Source organism: Malaclemys terrapin, chromosome 2 (genome assembly GCF_027887155.1).
Source record: "Malaclemys terrapin pileata isolate rMalTer1 chromosome 2, rMalTer1.hap1, whole genome shotgun sequence".
Classification (NCBI taxonomy): Eukaryota; Metazoa; Chordata; order Testudines; family Emydidae; genus Malaclemys; species Malaclemys terrapin.
In genome coordinates this window covers 21,689,305-21,711,885 of record NC_071506.1, presented here as the reverse complement: position 1 = coordinate 21,711,885, position 22,581 = coordinate 21,689,305, and the positions used below count along the sequence as shown (strand labels likewise).

The window sequence follows — 22,581 nt, the reverse complement described above, 5'->3', positions numbered from 1 at the left end:
CCCACAGGTGGTCCAGGACATCGTCGAAGCAGCCACAGCGACAGCTCCTACAGCTGGCCAGACTACTGCTGCCATGACTACAGTCAGCGTGAGCCTACAGGCACTAACCAGCAGGTCCCTAGAGAGCTGGATGGTCAGGAGGACCCTGTACCACCTCTAGCCTCCTCATCCTCATCCCCGGACGAGGCAGTTGCAGGGACTTCGGCTCGGGACCTCCCCCGATAGACCACTGTGCACACCAGGACCTCTTGCGCAGAATCGCTCGCAACATGGGATTGCAGGCCGAAGAGGTTATCGAGCTAAAGAACCCCATGGTCAATATCCTGACGCCAGAGGGTCCCTCCAGGGTACCTCTGCCCCGATAAAAACTATACGGAACAATATTGAAACACTGTGGCAGACCCCGGCATCGATCCCACCAATGGCGAGGGGCGTGGAGCACAAGTACTTTGTCCCATCCAAAGGATATGAGTACTTGTCCTTGCACCCGCAGCCCTCCTCCCTAGTAGTGACCACGGTCAACGAGAAGGACCAACAAGGACCGACTCCGAAATCTAAGGAGTCTAAAAGATTAGACCTTTTTGATAGAATGGTCTACTCAACGGGGGGCCTGCAGCTGAAGATAGCAAACCAACAAGCTATCCTCAGCAGATACAACTTCAACTCATGGGCCTCCATGTTGAAGTTTAAGGAGCTAATTCCATCAGACTCCAGGGCCGAATTCATGGCCATTATTTACGAAGGGAAAGCGGTGGCACAAATCTCTCTTCAAGCCTCCCTTGATGCGGCGAACTCTGCCACCCGCACCCTTTCATCCGGGATAGCCATGAGAAGGGGTTCAGGACTGCAGGCGTCTGGGCTGCCCCCCGAAGTGCAGCAAACCCCTCAGGACCTGCCGTTTGAGGATTATTCTTGGAGCAGATGAACTCCAAGCTGCACAGCCTGAAGGACTCCCAGGCAACCATGAAGTTGCTGGGTATGCACAGAGGGAGGGGTAGCAATGGCAGGCGCAGACTGTCGCAACCCTCGTCAAGTCAAGGCCAGGGCTCGGCCAAACCTTTGTTGGGCTCAAAGCAGGCCTTTTGAAGGGGCTCCTGAGGATGGCATACCCACCACTACACCAGATCCTTTCCTGTGCTTTATGAATCGTCTATCCCAGTTCTACTGTGCGTGGTCCCAAATAACATCGGACCGCTGTGTACTTCGCATGGTAGAGGTGGGATATTCTCTCCAATTCTGCCCCTCTCCTCCCTCCCACTCCCCTTCCATGTCCCTCTTCAGGGACCCCTCTCACAAGCAACTCCTTGACCAGGAGATGCAGTCGCTCCTTGCCGTGGGGGCAGTGGAGGAGGTTCCTCAGGAGATATGGGGCAAGGGATTCTACTTCCATTATTTCCTAATCCCCAAAGCAAAGGGGGGGTCTCAGACCCATTTTAGACCTGCAAGGACTCAACCAGTTCTTGGTCAAGCTGAAGTTCCGTATGGTCTCCCTGAGCACGATCATCCCCTCCTTGGATCTGGGAGACTGGTACGCTGCCCTCGACAGCCTGCGCACAGACGATTTCCGCAGTTTGTGGTCGCCCACAAACATTATCAGTTCACGGTCCTCCCATTCGGCCTATTGACGGCCCCCTGAGTCTTCACCAAGTGCAAGTCGGTGGTCGCAGCCTTTCTTTACAGGAGGCAGGTTCAGGCATATCCCTATCTCGACGACTGGCTCTCCAGGGAGCAGGTGGAGTCTCAAGTCCGACTAGTCAGAGCTACTTTCGAGAGGCTGGGACTCCTCCTCAACGTGAACAAGTCGACCTTGTCACTGACCCTTTGGGACGGTGCTCGACTCGGGGCAAACAAGGGCAGTCCTGCCAGAGGCATGATTCCAAGTGATGACAGACATTATCCAAAGCCTCAAGTGATACCCCACCACAACAGCAAGGGAATACCTGAGTCTCCTCAGCCACATGACAGCCTGCACTTACGTGGTCAGACATGCCAGACTGAGGCTCAGACCACTCCAGGCGTGGCTCGCTTCGACCTATCACTCAGCGCGAGACAGCCTGGACTCAGTAGTGTCAGTGCCAGAGCATGTACTCAAGTCCCTCTGTTGGTGGCTCAACCCTTGGACAGTCTGTGAAGGCGTTCCCTTCAACAGCCCACAGCACTCTCTGTCCCTAGTAACGGACGCGTCAGCTCTGGGTTGGGGCGCTCACCTGGGAGATCTCCGAACGCAGGGCCTATGGTCGCAGGATGAGCTCTCACTCCATATCAATATCAAGGAGCTCCGAGCAGTGCAGCTAGCCTGACACACCTTCCTGTCCCGACTACAAGGTCAGTGTGTGGCAGTGATGACCATCAACACCACTGCCATGTTCTACATCAACAAACAGGGTGGAGCTTGTTCCTCCCCCTATTCTGGGAAGCTGTCCAGCTATGCATAGCCCACTCCATTCACTTGGAGGTGTCCTATCTCCTGGGAGTGCAGAACTAACTGGCGGACCACCTCAGCAGATCGTTCTGCAACCACGAGTGGTCCATCCTTCTGGATGTCATACATTCCATCTTCCGAAGGTGGGGGTTTCCCCAGGTCGATCTGTTTGCCACCCAGAGCAACAGAAAGTGCCCAACGTTCTGCTCCTTCCAGAAGCACAGCCCGCGTTCAATATCGAACATGTTCCTGCTACCCTGGGGAGAACACCTCATGTATGGTTTTCCACCAGTTCCACTTGTGCACAAGGTGCTGCTCAAGATCTGCAGAGATAAGGTGAAGGTAATCCTGCTGGCTCCAGCATGGCACCGCCAACATTGGTACACCATGCTTCTGCAGCTGTCAGTGGACACCCCGATCGTGTTACCACTTTACCCCGATCTGATCACACAGGACCACAGTCGCCTTCACCACCCAGATCTCCAGTCCCTCCATTTCATGGCTTGGAAGCTTCATGGTTAAAACCAACGGAGCTCTGGTGCCTGGAACGTGTAAGAAAGGTTCTGCTCGGCAGCAGAAAACCATCCACCAGGGCCACTTATCTAGCTAAGTGGAAAAGGTTCTCTTGCTGGTGTGCCCAGCATTTCACACCTGCACTCCAGGTGCCTATACCACTCGTCCTGGAATACCTCTTACACTTGAAACAACAGGGCCTAGCAGGGTCATCCATAAGGGTACACCTCACTGCTATCTCTGCCTTCCACCTGGGAGAGTTGGGGTGTTCCGTGTTCACCAACCCCATGGTATGGCATTTCCTCAAGGGTCTGGAAAGATTATATCCACAGGCTCGACAACCTGTGCCTGCATGGGACCTTAATCTGGTCCTCTCAAGACTAACGGGGGCCCCTTTTGAGCCGCTGGCTACTTGCTCCCTTCTGTATTTGTTGTGGAAGGTGGCATTCCTGGTCACCATTTCATCAGCTAGGAGGGTGTCCGAGCTAACCTCCGACCCACCCTACATGGTCTTCCACAAGGACAAGGTTCAACTCAGGCTTCCCCCAGCCTTCCTTCCCAAGGTGGTGTCCCAATTTCATACTAGCCAAGACATTTTTCTACCGGTCTTTTATTCTAAGCCTCATACCGGTGCACGGGAGCAGAGGCTTCACTCACTGAATGTCCGGTGTGCACTAGCATTCTACATCGAGCACACTAAGCCTTTCATGAAATTGAACCAACTATTCATGGTGGTGGCAGACCGGATGAAAGGGCTCCTTTCTCTTCCTAACGCATTTCTTCCTGGATCACGGACTGCATCCGCACATGCTACGAGCTAAGGTCCCAGCCCCGGATATTACAGCACACTCCACAAGGGCACAAGCCTCGTCAGCTGCTTTCCTGGCCCAGATCCCCATTCAAGAGATCTGCAGAGCTGCAACCTGGTCATCAGTGCATATGTTTACCACTCACTGTGTTGTCACCCAGCATGTCAGAGATGATGCAGCATTCGGCAGAGCGGTGCTCCAATCAGAGATTCCTTAACTCCGACCCCACCTCCAGGGGAGAGCTTGGGAGTCACCTGATTGGAATCGATGTGAACAAGCACTTGAAGAAGAAAAAACCGGTTACTCACCTTCTCGTAACTGTTGTTCTTCAAGATGTGTTGTTCACGTTCATTCCAATACCCACCCTCCTTCCTTTCTGTCGGAGTAGCTGGCAAGAAGGAACTGAAGGTAGGTTGGGTCAGCAGGGTCATATATTGAGCACCATGAAGGCGTCACTCCAGGGGGCTCCACAGCTGATTCAACTGGAGCTGCTAAAGGAAAAACTTTCTGATGACTGTGCATGCGGCACACATGCACCTGATTGGAATGGATGTGAACAACATATCTCGAAGAACAACAGTTACGAAAAGGCATTTCACCATGTCCTGGGCTGTTAGGAACCCAAGAGTGCAAAGCAAGTGAAAATGTTAAACTTCTGAATATATCAGAATCCTACAGCAGGATCAAGTTTGAGTTTGGCTATAGAAATAGAAACATGGTTCTGGTTTAGCTCTCAGATAAACATCTGGCCCTGTATAAACACATGTAATAAAATAAGTAGAAATAGAAGTGAAGATGTATCAGCAGGGAGGTTTCCCAACTGTTCATATGAGTTACAGGACAATCACAAGACTGGGGTTTGGAGCAACCCAATTCTATTGCAGGTTACAGCACACCGTGCAGGATGGGAGGCAGACAGCAGTGATGCACCAGGCCCCAACACAAATGAGTAACTTTAGTGTAGGGAGGGGAAGTCCAAAGAACCAACCACAAAATCCTAAAATATAGGCGCTGCTCTGGGACCACTAGCTGAAATGTTGATTCTTGATGTGATCACATACCACTGATATAGATTCTGTCTATATGAAAAATACACAGAACAGCCACAAATACTGTAATGACCTGGTTGGTATTTCTAGAAGAAAATTTGCTTGTGAAGCCTTTTGAAGTTAGCACTAAATTTTAGTGCTATTTAAAATTCTCACTGAAGGTGGGTGACAATATTGCTTATTTCTTTTCTTAAAGGGTCGTGTGCAGATGTGGGTGGACATGTTTCCCAAAGATATGCCTCCGCCGGGACCACCTGTTGATATTTCACCAAGGAAACCCAAAGGGTAATTCAGGGTGCATTTCTGTTGTGCTGTCAATGTACTGGCATCATCCTGCAAATACTGAATCTTTCAAAAGGGCTTGTCTGCATGACCCCCACAGTGTGGAAGATCAGGGCATGCATTTCATCACACCCTGAAGTGTTGTGCTGTAACTGCCCCATGTACACCCTGCTAGCATGAACTAAAAGGGATCTAGTTGGTGTTAACATAGTCTCATTTCAAACAGGACTGCGTTAACATGAAGTAGGTACCTTTTGGTTCGTGCTAGCAGAGTCTGTATGCACAACACTTCAGTGCATGCTGTGGTTCACACCCCTGTAGTCCGCACTGCAAGGCCATATAAATAAGACCCAATGTCTGGTAAGAAATGTACTTGCAAAATATTATTTAAACTGAGAAACAATGCCATAGATTCATAGATTTTAAAGCCAGAAAGGACCATTATGATCATCTAGTCTGATCTCCTGCATAATACATGTAATCCACACACCTCTTGGGTGTGGTGTTCTGTCTGCTCTAGTGGCACCAAGACCCACTTAAAGATTAATGAGTCTGCTACAGCCATAGCTAAGGGCCATGTGGCTTTTAGCTCATACAATAGAGGCTCATAGACTAAGCTCTAGAGATCCCAGGTTCGATCCCGCCCACCGACGACTGGGGACTTACATACAGGACTTAGAACCTTACCAGTAATTTCTGCATCAATCCATAATTTCTGTTTGAGCTATAGCATATCTTTTATAAAAACATCCAATCTTGATTTAAAGACTTCATGTGATTCATTCAACAGTGGTAAAAAGACTAGAGTACAAGGGGCAGCTGCAGTGAGTCTTAAAGTTATTATCCCTCCACTGAACGCTAACTCCAAAGTTATAATTTAGTCTCTATGTCACTTTAGCTCTCTCACATACATAAAGTACTTGACCGTTGGTCAAGATCTTCCCTCTCATATTATTGTACCTGAGGGATTTTCACTACTTTGGGCAAGAATGAGATCAAGAAGCACAAAAGGAGGTTGCAGAGAGAGATTTGTTTGGAATAGTAAGCGTCTCTGTAATTTCAGGCAGATATATATCCTACTCTGACATTGCACTAAATGAGTCAACCTAGTGGTTAGTGTCTGATAGATAATAAATGACTAGGAGAATTCATGGCTCATCCCAAATGCACCTTGAGATATTTTAATAAGGGCTTTGTCAGGTAATTTTTATGTCTGGAACACAGACGCAGTGTGTGCATTATTTATGTTCAAACTAAAGACGATGCTATAAAAAATAACACTTTGCTCCTGTCTGTGCCAAATTAAGTAAAGTCCATAATTTGACCAAAAAGGAGACTGTCTAACAAGTGCTTTCTTTATACAAGGATTTTATGTGAGGCTATTTATCAGCTGTGAATTTTTCAAACCAGAAAGATTTGCACCTAATAATATTTGCAAGAACAAAATGTTGCTGCCATGCGGCACTCTATAGAAACATAGACAAACGTTGTTGAAATGTTAATCATCAGAGTGGTTTAGATTTCTGCAAGAGACCTTGGCTTTGGAAGATGCTGTACGCCGATTAGCCTGAAGAAAGGTGCACAAAAATGGTGCAAGACAAACAGGTAGATATGCATGTTGCTAAGGCTTCCAGCACCTACAAGCATACATGTGTATTCAAAGTGAAAAGAGCACAGTGGAGTTCATTCCCATTGCTGGATGCTGCTATAAAATGTCTCTCCTGGACGTTAGATTTATCCATGCTCCCTAAAGGTGTTTCGGAACAGCATTTTTCCTCCTTTTTCATGTACTAGATTACACCCAATATCATATATTGTCAACAAGAAAATCTCTGAAAAGGAGACACCCACCCTGTCTGCCTAAATGGGTTTTGCCCTCATTGGCAAGTTACTCAGTATTTTGTGGATGCTCAGATGATGTTGTTCAGTCCAGTCTAGCCATTTCATTGCAGTATTTTTGTGATCAGAATTAAAAAAGAACATAGGCAAACAACCAGCGAGGAATTTTCCACTGTTCTGAGGCTGCCGGCGACACTTACTGTCACTCTGCATTCTCATGAGCTAAGAGAACAGCCCCTAATTCTGTTATATCACAAGAGACTCCAATAGACACAAGGAGTCTGATTCTGATCCCATTCTTCAGACCAGTTTTACATCAACATAACACACTTTATGTTAAGGAAATTGCTACTGATTCATACCAGTGTCTGATTAGACTCAGGCCCTATGTGTACTCAGGAAGAGAAATTAACTGGAAGGCCTTTTGCTACCATGAATTGAAATATACAAAATGTTGGTTTCTTTCTTTTTCAGTTATGAATTGAGAGTAATCATCTGGAATACAGAAGATGTAATTTTAGAGGATGAGAATATCTTCACAGGACAAAAATCAAGTGACATCTATGTAAAAGGGTGCGTTCATCTGGATATCACTTTTTGTGTCTCTTCATTTATTCCTTGTGAGGACCATTAATATCTGATTCAAGCCATCCATCAAAGACCAGAGTCACAAAACTTATGGGGTTGTATTAACAAGGCTATTCTCCTTGTGAGACATTTCTGGGATCTTGATAATTTGCTGTGACTGTGTGCCAAAAATAGCCAGCCATTCTGGAAACTAGTTAGTCCTCTTTCACCTTTAAATATAGACTCATTAGACCTAATTCACTACTCACACAGAGTAAAATCAGGAGTAGTGCTATTCACTTGGTGTGAGTAGAGAATCAAGTCCAAAACTTCATGGGTTAAATGCAAATGCCTACAGCATTTTAAACTTGAAGGGCTTATAGCATAGGTACTGGAAATAGGGGTGCTGGGGGTGCTGCCGCACCCCTGGGCTTTAAGTGGTTTCCATCATATACAGGGTTTACAGTTTGCTTCAATGGCTCTCAGAACCCCCACTATACAAATTGTTCCAGCACCCCTGGCTTATAGGGATACAGAATGGTGATACATAATGCATTGAGAGAAATTATAACCAGCTTAGTGAAGTTAGTAATAAAAAAATTGAGAAGTATCATAGGAGATTCCTGTGGGAAATCCATTCTGACCAGATATTTGTTGACTGGAGTATGTGTAGTGGGCTGTAGCCCACGAAAGCTTATGCTCAAATAAATTTGTTAGTCTCTAAGGTGCCACAAGTACTCCTGTTCTTTTTGCGGATACAGACTAACACGGCTGCTACTCTGAAACCGGAGTATGTGTGTGAGTGAATGGCAGGGAAGAGTGTGTGTGAATAATTTTTCATTAGCATTTTATAGCTTATCTTTTCTGTCGCTATTACACTGCTGCAAAATTACAAAATTACTCAGGATAGTTAAGTCCAAAGCAGACTGTGAGGAGTTACAAAGGGACTCACAAAACTGAGTGACTGGGCAACAAAATGGCAGATGAAATTCACTATTGATAATGCAAAGTAATGCACATTGGAAAACATAATTCCAATTGTACAGACAAAATGGTGGGGTCTAAATTAGCTGTTACCACTCAAGAAAGAGATCTTGGAGTCGTCGTAGATAGTTCTCAGAAAACATCCACTCAATGTGCAGCGGCTAACAGAATGTTAGGAACCATTAGTAAAGGGATAGATAATAAGACAATATATAATAATTCCACTATATAAACCTGTGGTACACACCTTGAATACTGCGTGCTGCTCTAGTTGCTCCATCTCAAAAAAGATACATTAGATTTGGAAAAGGTACAGAGAAAGGCAACAGAAATGATTAGGAGTATGGAACAGCTTGAGGAGAGATTAAAAAGACTGGGACTTTTCAGCTTAGAAAAGAGATGATAAAGGTGGTGTGTGATAGAGGTTTATAAAATCATGAATGGTGTGGAGAAAGTGAATAGGGAAGTGTTATTTACTCCTTTACATAACACAAGAACCAGGGGTCACCCAATGAAATTAATAGGCAGCAGATTTAAAACAAACAAAAGGAAATACTTCTTTACACAACACACAGTCAACCGGTAGAACTCATTGCCAGGAGATATTGTGAATGCCAAAGCTATAACTTGGTTCAAAAATAACTAGATAAGATCATGGAGGATAGGTCTATCAATGGCTATTAGTCAAGATGGTCAGGGATGCAACCCAATGCTCTGAGTGTCCCTAACCTCTAACTGCCAGAAGCTGGGGCTGGATGACAGGGATGGATCACTCAAAAATTGCCTTGTTCTGTTCATTCCCTCTGAAGCAGTTGGCATTGCTACTGTTGGAAGACAGGGTACCAGGCTAGAGGAACCATTGGTCTGACCCAGTATGACCGTTCTTATGTCCTTAATACCATCTTTGAGACTGTTCATATTTTTGAATTGCCTTTTTATAATATTGCCACTCATGAGTACTGGTTAACTTTTTTGGATGTGGTGCAAATTTTTAAATATTGATTAGAAATTATAGACAATCATCTGCAGAACTGAAAACCAAGTAGATACATTCATAAATGAATGGGTACCTCCAAAAGATATGTATTTTTGAGAAGCACAATATGGATTTTTTGTAATATTCCTTTGTACATGATACATTGTTTATGATGCATCAAAAAACCAGAACAAACCAGAATTTTTTTTGGAGAAACGAGTCAGCCATGCTTACACCTGACATCCTTCACTCTAGAGCACTTGCAGATACAAATAATTTTGGTTCTAACATCAAGTACCTAAATCAGCATCTGAGACTGTCAGGAAATCTACCAGCTAAGGAACAAAATCTACTCATATACCTTTTATCGTGGTGATTGATAATGAAAACACTCATGTTAGTTTGCTTGCCCATAAAAATATTTTTAATGATTAGCCAGTGGTGAATGGGAAATTAGAATTTTGCAAGTCTGACCTAAATAGAACTCACATTATCCCTCTAAACTTTTGATAGTGATTTTCAGTCACTGGAAGCCTGAGCCACATTTGAATGGTGTTTTAGATATTAGCCACCACCTAAGCCTTCCAGTTGCTCTACTAACATTGATTATGAAAGAAAGGATTGATAAATAAAAATTACTGTAATTGAATTTGAATACCCACGATACAGCTTCCCTATTAACTTTACTGTATTCACCTGTGTGCATGCTATAGGTGGTTAAAGGGACTGGAAGATGACAAACAGGAGACAGATGTGCATTACAACTCCTTGACTGGAGAAGGGAACTTCAACTGGCGCTTTGTGTTTCCATTCCACTATCTCCCAGCTGAGAAACAAATGGTGGTCAGTAAGAAAGAAAACATATTTTCCTTGGAAAAGACAGAACGCAAAATGCCAGCTGTGCTAGTGCTCCAAGTTTGGGACTTTGAAAGACTTTCTTCTGATGATTTCTTGGGTAAGCAAACAGTGGAGCCAACTGAACTTCAGCTAAAATCTTCATAGACCTTTATTTTGTAAAAAAGTGTTGAAGGAGGTATCTAAGGCACAATTATCATTTGCCTTCCATGAATCCACTTAACGGCTAGAATGCCTAACACATATATGGTTTTGGCTACACAAATGGATGGGTCTGAGTGGCATATTTTTGGAGGCTGATTAAAAGTTGTCCCACTCAACCCACCCCCATGTTTAAATGATGGTCACATTTTTCTATAATGTCAGGCATTACTTAATATGGACCAAAGTCTAGAAATCGTCAATGAAAAGAGTGTATTTAGGCCAATCAGTATCTCCCTGACAATGCAGGATTTTCATCTTATTTGCCAGAGTATGTTCTCAAGTGCTTTGTACAGTTGAGAATAAAATTGCTCTGGTGGCTGAGTTTCCACTACAAAGATTCCAGACTAACACAGGTCACTGTTAGGAAATATTTCCTGATATTCATCCCAAAGTATCTTTTACTCCAGTTCATTCCATTACTCCTTAAACCACCCAAAACAATTCTTCTCCTTAGTTTTAACATGCTTCAAATATCGTATTCCTCTCTTCTATGCACTATAAATATCATTTAGACAAATGCACTTTGTCTCCCTCCTCTCTCTTACTTATCTATATATCTCTGTCTCATCTACGTATATATATTGCTCTAGTTACTGTAGTAGGTAGGCATCTAATACAGAAGCTTCAGACTTTTGCATGGTGCCAGTATAGTGTCAATCTATTAAAAAAGGGAATAGGGACAGCCTGGGAAATTACAGGCCAGTCAGCTTAACTTCAGTACCTGGAAAGATAATGGAGCAAATAACCAAGCAATCAATTCACAAACACCTAGATGATAATAAGGTGATAAGTAACGGTCAACATGGATTTGTCAAGAGCAAATAATGTCAAACCAACCTAATAACTTTCTTTGAAAGGGTAACAAGCTTTGTGAATGGGGGGAAGCAGTAGATGTGGTATATGTTGACTTTTGTAAGGCTTTTGATACTGTCTGGCATGACCTTCTCATAAACAAACTAGGGAAATATAGCGAAGATGAAGCTATTATAAGGTGGATGCACAACTGGTTGTAAACTGTTCCCAGAGAGTAGTTATCAGTGGTTCACAAGCAAGCTGGAAGGGCATAATGAGTGGGGTCCCACAGGGATCAGTTCTGGGTTGAGTTCTGTTCAATATATTCATCAATGTTTTAGATAATGGCATAGAAAGTACACTTATAAAGTTTGTGGATGATACCAAGCTGGGAGGGGTTGCAAGTGCTTTGGAGGATAGGAGTAAAATTCAAAATGATCTGGACCAACTGGAGAAATGGTCTGAAGTAAATAGGATAAAATTCAATAAGGACAAATGCAAAGTAGTTCATTTAGGAAGCAACAATCAATTACACACACATAAAACGGGAAATGACAGCCTAGGAAAGAACATTGCCAAAAGGGATGTTGTGGACAAGCTAAATATAAGTCAACAGTGTAACACTGTTGCAAAAAAAGCGAACATCATTCAAGGTTATATTAGCAGGAGTGTTGTAAGCAAGACATGAGAAATAATTCTTCCATTCCACTCTGCACTGATAAGGTCTCAGCTGGAGTATTGTGTCCAGTTCTGGGTGCCATATTTCAAGAAAGGTGTGGACAAATACGAGAAAGTTCAGAGCAGAGCAACAAAAATGATTAAGGTCTAGAAAATATGACCTATGAGGGAAGATTGAAAAAATTGTGTTTATTTAGTCTGGAGAAGAGAAGACTGAGGGAGACTATGATAACAGTTTTGAAGTACATAAAACATCTGTCAGGGGTGATCTAGATAATACTTAGTTCTACCATGAATGCAGGGGAATGGACTAGATGACCTCTCAAGATCCCCTCCTGTCTTATAATTCTATGATTCTGTGAAAAGGCTGTTACAAGGAGGAGGGTGAAAATTGCAGTAAGGGAGGTTTAGGTTGAACTTTAGGAAAACCTTCCTATCTGTCAGGGTGGAAGCACTGGAATAAATTGCCTAGGGAGGTTGTGGAATCTCCATCTTTGGAGGTTTTAAAGAAGAGGTTAGACAAACACCTTTCAGGAATGGTCTAGTTACTACGTAGTCCTGCCTTGAGTGCAGGGAACTGAACTAGATGACCTGTTGAGGTCCCTTCCAGTCCTACACTTCCATGATTCTATGGTTCTACTCCAGCCTCAGGAGATTAGGTTGTAGATTCATGGGGTTTTGGTTTGGTGGATGTGTTTGAGAGAGATGATGCTCAGGAAGGGCTAGTGCAAGCTGGTCTGTGTTGCACTGTGCTCTAAAGGCAGCAAGGCATTCTTCTTGTATTATTGCTTGGTGGTGGTTGTTGTTTTTTGAGTACCTAAAATGTGGTACCTCAAATCAATAAAGACCTGAGGTGAAATCCTAGCCCCACTGAAATCAATGACAAAACTCTCATTCACTTCACTAGGGATAGGATTTCACCTCCAGTCCCTGCCCTGAAGAGCTTTCAGTTTAAATGTGGCATGATACAACATGAAAGGGACTGAACTGGGCAGAAGAAAAGGAGAAATGGAGAAAGTAAAGGGTGTTTTGGAAGCTTTCTAGCTCCATGAGTCAATGGGAAGTGGATCATCCCTATCAGTCCTGCATCCAACTGGGAAGATGGGAGGACCATGCACATTTAGTCCTTTTAATCTCCCCTTGTAAGTTATTTTCTTCACTCCCTTAACCATTTTTATTTCTCTTCCATGAATTCCTTTTGATGAGTCAACATCTTTCTGGTATTGAGATGCCCTGAACTGCATGAGTATTGCACACCATCTGCGTTAGACTGCTTGGCTTTCCACATCAAACGTATGCACTAGGACAGCTTTCTCTAGCCATGGTGGCCACGGTTTTCAAAAACCTGATTTCAGGTGCCTCCATTTCTGAATGTCCAATTTGTGACACTAAAAGAGACCTAATTTTCAGAACGTGCTGAGACCCTTACTTCAGAGAATCAGGACCTTTTGAAGTGTCTCATGTCAGGCACCCAAAAAAATGATGCACCCCAGATGACTAATCACTTTTGAAAATCTTGACCAGTCTTGCTGGATCCTGACAGGGTGTTGTTATCCTACTCTCTCTGGGAACTCCCTTAGGAACTCATATTTGCTGTCTTCCAGTTCACTGCTCCATTTATACTGATTTTATAACATACACAGATAGAAACAAAAATAAAATCTAGACAAATCAATAACAAATGTTCTACATCACCTTTCTTTGCCTGTCTGAATAAGAGAGTTAAAAATCCTCATTTATTATGGCAGATTGATCTGTCCAGCTTCTGATGATGTTTTTCAAAAGCCTTGGTGTCCCTTCAGAGTGCACACTTGTTGCTTTGCCAATATCTTTGAGAACTACTGCTCAGATCCTTGGAAGAGGTATTGGGGTATTTGTTGAGTAACTGTTTGGATAGCAATTAACTAGGTGTATTTAAATAAGAGCCATGTGTTTAGTAGCAAAGCGAACCATTAGGCACTCAGATACTACAGACATGGGGGTTATACATGCAGATGATATTTAGCTACAGATATGATCTCAGAATAGTTTACTGTTGTGTCCAAGCTGGGCTATGTATGAATTAATTGGTTGTTCTTTGATTGTGGTTACATCTGAAATGTCTAAGAGATGGTATATTTTTCTCCAGGCTCCCTTGAAATGAAACTGAATGAATTTCCTCGAGCAGCCAAGTCTGCCAAGAGTTGTGACATAGGCATGGTAACAGCAACAAGTAAAGAAAACAAGATATCCATATTTCAGCAAAAGCGTGTCAGAGGATGGTGGCCTTTCATCAAAGCTGGGGAGCTCACTGTAAGCAGATCACTAATGACTAAGATGAGCAATCTAAGATTACTAGAAGTGCCTCTCTCACGTACAGATACTCTGATGATAGGCACCTTACAAAGAGACAGAAAACTACTAATCTCACAGAGGTCAGCTGAGCAGTAATATTATATATTGTAACATCCATGTAGGACAACCTAACTTTACATGACTGAAGCTGTGGCTGTTATTAAAAAGAACATTAATAATTCAAGTGACATAACTTCATGAGAAGGTCCAATAGACATGATTTTTATCAGTATTAGCATTTAGGGGGTGAGCCTTATCAAATTACATTGTTATAGGTTCTTCATAATGACTAAGGAAGGTAAATTAAGAATTGCTTCTCAGTGTTTGTGGTTGTCAATTCTTGAATTTAACTAGCACACTATTAATGAATATAGATATTTATTATTCAGTCAACTAATCTTAAACTAGGCATATCTATTTTTGTGAATGTCTCATGGGTGCTAACTGGTTAATGGGTGGTTATTGTTTAATAACTCTGGATTAAATATTTGAACAGATATTAATCAAAATTTACTCTCTGATGTAGGGCAAAGTGGAAGCTGAATTCCATTTAGTCACTGCAGAGGAAGCTGAGAAGAGTCCTGTAGGGAAAGCTCGGAAGGAACCTGAGCCTCTGGAGAAACCCAAGTGAGTAGGAGCATATTCTCTAAGTGAGATAAGAAAGCTGGTATAGTGGTTAGAGCAAGGAATGTAGCAGGAGTGCTCCTTGTGTCTGCTTCTATCTCTGGTACTGTCTTTTTATGTAACTCCAGCAGAATCTCCATTTGCCCAGATATAAAAATGTGGAGTAATGATATTTACCTAAAGTATCTGACAGGAATATGGTTAGGCTTAAATAATTAATATTTGCTAGTGCTTCACAATTGTTATGTTAATCAATATCTGCTATGCCTGTCATTGCTAACCTATACATCTAAGGGGTTGCTTCTCAATATTAGATGTGAGGGATTCTTTGCCCATACGTGAAGGAATCCACAAATCTGATTTGTGTGTGTATGTCTGGGTATTTGTATGCATAAATTAGACACATGCCAATGACTGTGCACACTTGACTTTGGAAATCTGGCCATATGGGAATGGTACAATTTTATCACATCTATATTCACTTATTGAATTTCACAGCCAAAGAATGAGGCTACCTATTTTTCAACATAAGACTGAGTAAGGTTTTTTTAAAGTCCTTTCACAAAGCAAAAGGTCCAGAATGAACGTTTTATCTAACCAAATTCTACCACACTCAAAAAATTTCCAGTTGAGGTTTTTGTATCCAAAAAACATTCATGTAATCAGTTTAGGTTTATGCAGTTAATTCTGTTATAGCGATGAGCTATGGAAAGACAAGGAATGTGAAATGAGATTCCCTACTACAAAAGATTTTAAAAATCTTATTCCAAGTGGTAATTTTAACCAGTGAAGAATTTCACTCTCTCCATCAAAAAGATGTTCAATTGAGCTTCCAGATTTTCTGATCTTCTAGCAGGATGGCATTTGTGGGTGACCATGAGATTATTTACAAGACTTCAACAGCTTTATGAAAAAATATGCAGACAACACTCATTACGATATAGCATTTTAATTTTATTTCCCTTATTGTAACATCTCCGCAACCTTGGGGTATACTTGGTATAGGATCAATACGCAATATCTCAAAAGGACATATTCTGCTACCTCAAATTATGCCAAATAGTATTTTGCTCTCTGAATAGTCCCATTATTCACAACTGACAGACACTGGCCCAGTTCATTCCTGAGGTAAGGCCTTTAAAATCAGAGAGGCACAATGTCTTCCAGAGCTCCCCAGCATGCAGTGGGGAGATGGCTCCTACATTGTCTCTTGGTTGCGTGTGACTTGCACTTTTCTCTGCAGCCAGTCAGCTTTGCTGGGCAGCATGAAGAGGATCAGGGCCGTGGTCCTACCTCTTTTGATAAGTGTGCTGTAGTGGTGGGGCAGGAAAAAGCATCCCTGCACGCAGAAGAATTTCGGATTCCAGCTCTGGTTGCCCCCTCCATAGTGGAAAGTTTCATTGTACCTTTCCCACCCCTGTGCACCTTTGCGAAAAACAACCACAATCTGGCCTTTGGGGTTTGGTGGCCAGAGATTCCCAAATAATGTTTGGTCAAGACCCAGATTTTAAAACTGCATGTGAGTGGATTGCATTCTGTGGCTTCCCAGCACTCTGCCAGGACTGACTCATATGTGCCATACGTGTCTGAAAAGTTTAGCAATGTGATTATAACCAGGAAAGCAAATTATTTGTAGTGGCTACTCACTAGGATTCTCATCCTAAAGCAACTGATGTCAATGGGAGTCTTTCCACTGGGCTTTGGGTCAGGCCCAAGAAGCACGGGACATCTAAATGTCACATTTAAAGCTTGCTGTGGGTTAATATGTAAATTAGGACCCCCCCAAGATTTGTCTTACTTTGCATAGCTATGAAATGCAAAATATACAGTTCATTCTTCACAGTGGCACGTGGGGTGTGTGCTATGAGATGTGGAAGTTAAAAACAGAAGAATGGCCATACTGGGTCAGACCAATGATCCATCAACTCCAGTAGCCTGTCTTCCCACAGAGACCAGTGCCAGATGTTTTAGATGGAATAAACAGAACAGGGCAACCGTTGAGTGATCCATCCCCTGTTGTCCAGTCCCAGCTTCTGGCAGTCAGAGGTCTAGGGACACCCAGAATATGGGCTTGCGTCCCTGGCCATGTTGGCTAATAGCCATTGACAGACCTATCCTCCATGAACTTATCTAATTCCTTTTTAAACGCTGTTATACTTTTGGCCTTTATACCATCCCCTGGCAACAAGTTCCACAGGTTGTTTGTGTGAAGAAAAACCTTCTGCCTGTTAATTTCACTGGGTGACTCCTGGTTCTTGTGTTATGTCAAGAGCTAAATAATGCACCCCCCTATTTACTTTCTCTGCACCATTCATGATGGACTGTTGAGTGATCCAAAGGTGCTTAGCATTTTCAGAAGTGCTCTGAGTATTAAGAACTTTTAGTGGATTCCAAGGTGTTAAAAGGTCCTTTTGTAAGTGATATGTTTTACACAGCATGAGTTTTATAACGTAATATCTTTTGGAAATGTCTAGATCTTGCCTTACCAATTTTCTCTCTCTTTTCTTCCCTTCAGCCGCCCAGACACTTCCTTTTCCTGGTTTGTAAATCCTTTCAAGTGTTTGTATCACCTCATCTGGAGAAATTACAAGAAGTACATCATCATTGCACTGATTCTGATTATTCTGATGATCTTCTTGGTGCTTTTCATTTACACTTTGCCTGGTGCAATCAGTCGTAAGATTGTTGTAGGATCTTAGACCATTACATCTCTCCTTGTAACTAATCATACACAAGTCCTGCAGTTAAAAATAAAAACTTGACTTCACAATTAATGAGCCTGAAATACATTCTGCCAATTATAAAGATAAAGACATAACCATTCATTTCAGGAAAATGAAACTGACTCAAAATAGTTTAACACTCTACTCCTTTGGCTGCTTATTCAGAAGCAACCACGACGTGCATTATCATTAATGCCAGAGCTTTATTAACTATTTTAAAGTTTGATTCTGTGTCCGTTATTAAATGTGAAAATACATTCTTTGATATTGCACAAAACTGTGTTATAAAGAGTAAATATTAATTAATATTATAGCTCTATTACCAAATATTGAGAGAGAAATGTTATCCATAAACATGAGAACTAGGAAGGATGCCCTGTGTGTTCTTTGCATAATGTTGCAACTGATGATTTTAATGTTTTTTCATGATTTTATATTGATGTACATGATTTTTTAAAGATCGTTTGTTCATGCAAATCAAAGGTGAAATTCTCTCCTTTGTTGTCATATACACATTTTAAATAGCTAAAATAATTGTATTATGCTCCAAAATCTCAAGATATTGCCCTCACTTAAATAACCAAAGTGGGAGAGAGGAATTAGGAGGTATAGGAAAAGGAGGAAAAAATCTATTTGCAGATGTGGTTTGAAAACTGATGGAGAGTTAGCGAAGGAGAGAAATGCAGGAAAGATTGTCCACTAGAGAGAAAGGGCTCTTGAATAAGTAGTGGGAACATTGTATTGAGAAGAGGATTCACTCTATCTGCTAGATGAACAGAGAGAATGAGAAAGGAAACAAAGAGAAGGTGGAGGCTGGAACAAGTCATGGGGGATTTAAAAAACAAGGAGTAAAATCCTGGCCCCACTGATTCCTAGTCCAAAACACAGAACATTTTACACATTGTCATACAGGAGGTCAGACTAGAATGGTCTAATGTTCCCTTCCTGCCTTTAATCCATGAATATGAATAATTAACAGCTATAAAAATCCCCATGGGCTGATAGTTGGTTAGACAGACATGTAGTAGATCTGACCTTGCAGATAATTCATTCCACCATTCTAAAGCCGTAGGAGTAAGAATTAGAATGTAAGCTCTCTGGTTAAGGGACTAGCTATTCTTGTGCATTCAGGAAAGCACCTACCATGTTTTTGGACACTTTAACATAGTAATACAAATGAATCATGTGGATGTAGTATTGCCACACAGTTGAGATTGAATGGTCTCTCTGCTCGTCAAGGTAGGTTGATCCTTCTATGTGAGGATATGAAGCACATTAGCAAGACAGTGTGGGAAAGCTTGCATTGTCACTGCTGGTGCTTGGCCTGTTCTGTGGCTCTACAGAGGACATTGGTTCTCTGGGACTGTCCCTCTGGCTAGCACTGAAGTCATTTTAAAAAATGAAAATAAATAAAAATAAATCAAACTGCCAAATAGCAAACATTTTGCATTTAAAAGGGATTAAACTCCATGAACATGATGACAACAAGATTTAGTATTTCTGGTGGCTTTCACATTCTAAGTATGTTATAAACATTAACAAGCTAAATTTTAAGTGTGTGAGCAATCCTGTTAATATTAAACATGTGCTTAAGTGCTCTGCTGGACTGGGGCCTTCACGTGGTGTATTTTACCTTTGTGTGTTTAATATGACAAAGCAATAGATGGAGTTTGCGCTAGTTAATCATTAACAGGATAAGGAAGTGATGCTGCCAGGTACTGCACACCCTCAGTATCCACTGACCACAGTGGGAGTTGAGGACATTCTGCGTCGTCTTTCAGAGGCCCTAACCCAGTATGGTACATGCTTGCCTGGCATTTTTAATGTATTCCTCTGACACTGCTAGTTTTTATTTCACTGTGTACTTAACTCTGTATTACACTGAGAAGCAAATCCTGTTTCTCCGAATAAGCCTTGCTGTGTCTATGAACCTTTGAATTATGATGATTTAACTGAGCTAATTTTGTTATGCATAAATAAAATTATTTTAATAAAAAAGCTCAGATGAACAGTTTCTACCCTATTATAATAGTCTGGAAGGCAACATGCTGATTCTTTAAGCAGAACCTTCTGTATCAGATAATAATTCTGATCCTTCAAGGTGCTAAGTGCCCACCTCCCTTGATTTTAAGACTAGAGTATGATTTTGATTATGTGCCAACATGGGGGAGTAAGAATTCTTCTGGCACCCATGTACTGGCTACCAGGCCCTGGGTCTAGGTATATAGCAATGAGCAGGTGCTATGTGTCTGCTTTTTAGGGTGACCTGATGTCCCGATTTTATAGGGACAGTCACAATATTTGGGGCTTTTTCTTATATAGGTCCCTATTACCCCTCCACCCCCGTCCCAATTTTTCACACTTGCTATCAGGTCACCCTGCTGCTTTTTTTCTTCCTGGTGGAGGTGGACAGGAAAGAGCAAGAGGTGGACAGACTCTTGACTGGCTGAAGCCTGTTCCTGCACCACTGAAACCAACAGGAGGTTTGCCATTGACTTCAGTGGGCACAGGACCAAGCCCTTGTTGGTCAGAGCAGCTGAGCTGGCACAGAGGTGTTGTAACTAGCTGCTGGTATAAGCCAGCAGCAAGTTTCTAGCCGGCTCACAGAGCAAGGAAGAAGCAGGAACAGAATTGTGACTCAGAGGGGTGTCTGAGTCACAGTGTGTCAGGCTCTGGCCCCCAGTAGTCAGGCCTAGAGATTGGAGCAGAGGTTGGCACCAGATGTAGGGTCAGGACCAGGCCCAGGGACAGGTCAGGGTTAGAACTGAGATCAGAGTCCATCAACAAGCCAAGTCAGTACTGTAGCTGGAGTCCAGATACAAGGCAAAAGTCAAAGCCAAGCGATCAGCGTCTGAGGGTTCCAGGAGCGGGGTCAGAAGGCAGAGGCAGGACTGGAGCAGATCAGTAACAGGGCTGGAACTAGGGCAAAGACAAGGCTGGAGCGGGCTGGAACAGGGTTTGCACAAGAACAGGAATTAGAACTGGATCAAGAGCGGGAGCTGGAAGGCGGTCAGATAGGAATAGAAAGAAACTGAGGCAGGCTGGAGGCCCAGGGGGCAGATAACCACTAGAAAACACTCCCCTTCAGAACCCTGGAGTTTGCAGTCTCTATATTCCTCTGCTCTCAGCCAATAGGTGTGAAACCCACTGACAGAATATGTATCTCATCCCTTCTTTAGTGGCTGATCCACATAGAAGATAACTTACTATTGCTACCAGTTACTCCATTAGATCAGGTGGTAGAGGTTTGTGCTGTGGCTCTAATGGTCCAAAACCTAATGATGATGCATGTTGGGGATCACTATGCTTCCATGTAGAGGGATTTCTGGCTTTCCCCTGTTTTTTTTTTCTTTAATTAGAAAATTACAAACAAATAACATTAAGGTGGCAAAGCCAACAATTCAGAAGTTAGGAAATGTCAGACAGAATTAACGTTTCCCATGCAAAACAATCTAGTAACCCACCTCAGCAGAAAGGGCACCTCAATACACGAATGGGCTCTGAAGGACATGCTTCTCCCTCAGGTATTTCAGGAGTGGGGTGTTCCCCCTCATAGATCTCTTTGCCAGCAGCAAGAAGAAAGTATCATGTTTCGTTCTCCAGGCTCCATGTTGGATGCTTTCTTGATTCACTGGAGCAGTCATCTGCTATATGCCTTCCCACCATTCCCACTAATTCCCAGAGTCTTCAGGAAGGTGAGACAAGACAAAGCCTGACTGATACTCACAGCACCAGATTGGCTATGCCAGTTGTGGTTCGCTGAGCTGAGGAATCTATCAGTTCAGCCATCCCTCATGCAAACAGCCCTGCATGGTCTAGTCCTTCCCCCAGACCAGTTGTCTCTGTATCTAACAGCTTGGTTCCTTGTTGGTTGGCCTTTGTGGACAGAAGCTGTTTGGCAGAGGTTTGGGACATTTTGATTCAGAGCAGGAACGCCTCTACTAGACTAACATATCACTTTAAATTCAAATGTTTTTCACAGTGGGCTGTTCAGCGCCATCATCATCGGTTGCAAACTTCCATTCCTGACATGCTGGACTATCTCTTGTCTTTAAAACAACCTGGATCCTCACTTAGTTCACTGATGGTTCATTTGGCCACACTATCAGCCTGTCATGCACCTATACAAAATTGTACTGTATTCTCACACCCTAAAGTATCTAAATTTCTGCAAGGGTTAACTCATATGTTTCCTCCTCCCTTCGAACCAATATCACCACATTCTTTGAACCAGTTGTCAATTCAGAGCACTTTCTTTGGGTAATTACCATTAATACGGAGGGTGAGTGAGACTCATAGCTCGTCCTCTTTATGCTAAGGACAGAGTGACACTAAGGCCTCACCCAAAGGTCATATACCAGAATTAATTGCTGACATTCACCTGAACCAATATGTACATTTACTGATGTGTTTTCCTAAGCCTCATTCATCTGCTGGGAGGCAAACTTCATACTCTAGATGGTATGAGAACGCTTTCTGATTACCTTCAAAGAATTCAACTATTTCATAAATCACCCCAGGCTATTTGTAGCCTTTGGAGCTAAGTCACAAGGGCAAACCATTTCCTAACAGAGACTTTCCAAGTGGATCTCAGATGAGGGTCTGTGATGGGTGTGACTGGCAGACCAGTTGCCAGTTCATGCCAAAGCCCAGAGCCTCACTGAACACTGACAGATGCATAGCGGGAAACCCGTCCGGCTCACCTGTGGGTTAGTATTGTTAATGTAGATATTAGTGTTTTAAGAATCTGTTTAATGTTTAAACTTTATAGAATGCTTGTAGGATGCTGCATATACGAAACCTACTTATAATATCTGTATCCCATGGTATACAGTTATTATATTGAGTGTTTGCATTGTAAACCTCTGTCACTGTGTAACTCACCAAACAGGAGGAGAAGCATTAGGTAAGGTAAAGTGCTCATCCTGCA

The 22,581-nt window shown here is 42.7% G+C and overlaps 1 protein-coding gene across 2 annotated transcripts in view; it reads left to right on the top strand.

The window, feature by feature from the left end:
- The window catches only part of FER1L6 (fer-1 like family member 6), a 150,001-nt gene extending 130,341 nt beyond the window's left edge, over positions 1–19,660 (top strand). For both annotated transcript variants that reach the window (XM_054019135.1, XM_054019134.1), the window contains exons 36-41: positions 4,990–5,078; positions 7,389–7,487; positions 10,155–10,396; positions 14,099–14,262; positions 14,831–14,931; positions 17,444–19,660. In XM_054019135.1, the coding sequence (XP_053875110.1) occupies positions 4,990–5,078; positions 7,389–7,487; positions 10,155–10,396; positions 14,099–14,262; positions 14,831–14,931; positions 17,444–17,627 (879 nt within the window). In that variant the 3' untranslated portion in view covers positions 17,628–19,660. The remainder of the gene's footprint in view (positions 1–4,989; positions 5,079–7,388; positions 7,488–10,154; positions 10,397–14,098; positions 14,263–14,830; positions 14,932–17,443) is intronic.
- Positions 19,661–22,581: the final 2,921 nt, after the last annotated feature.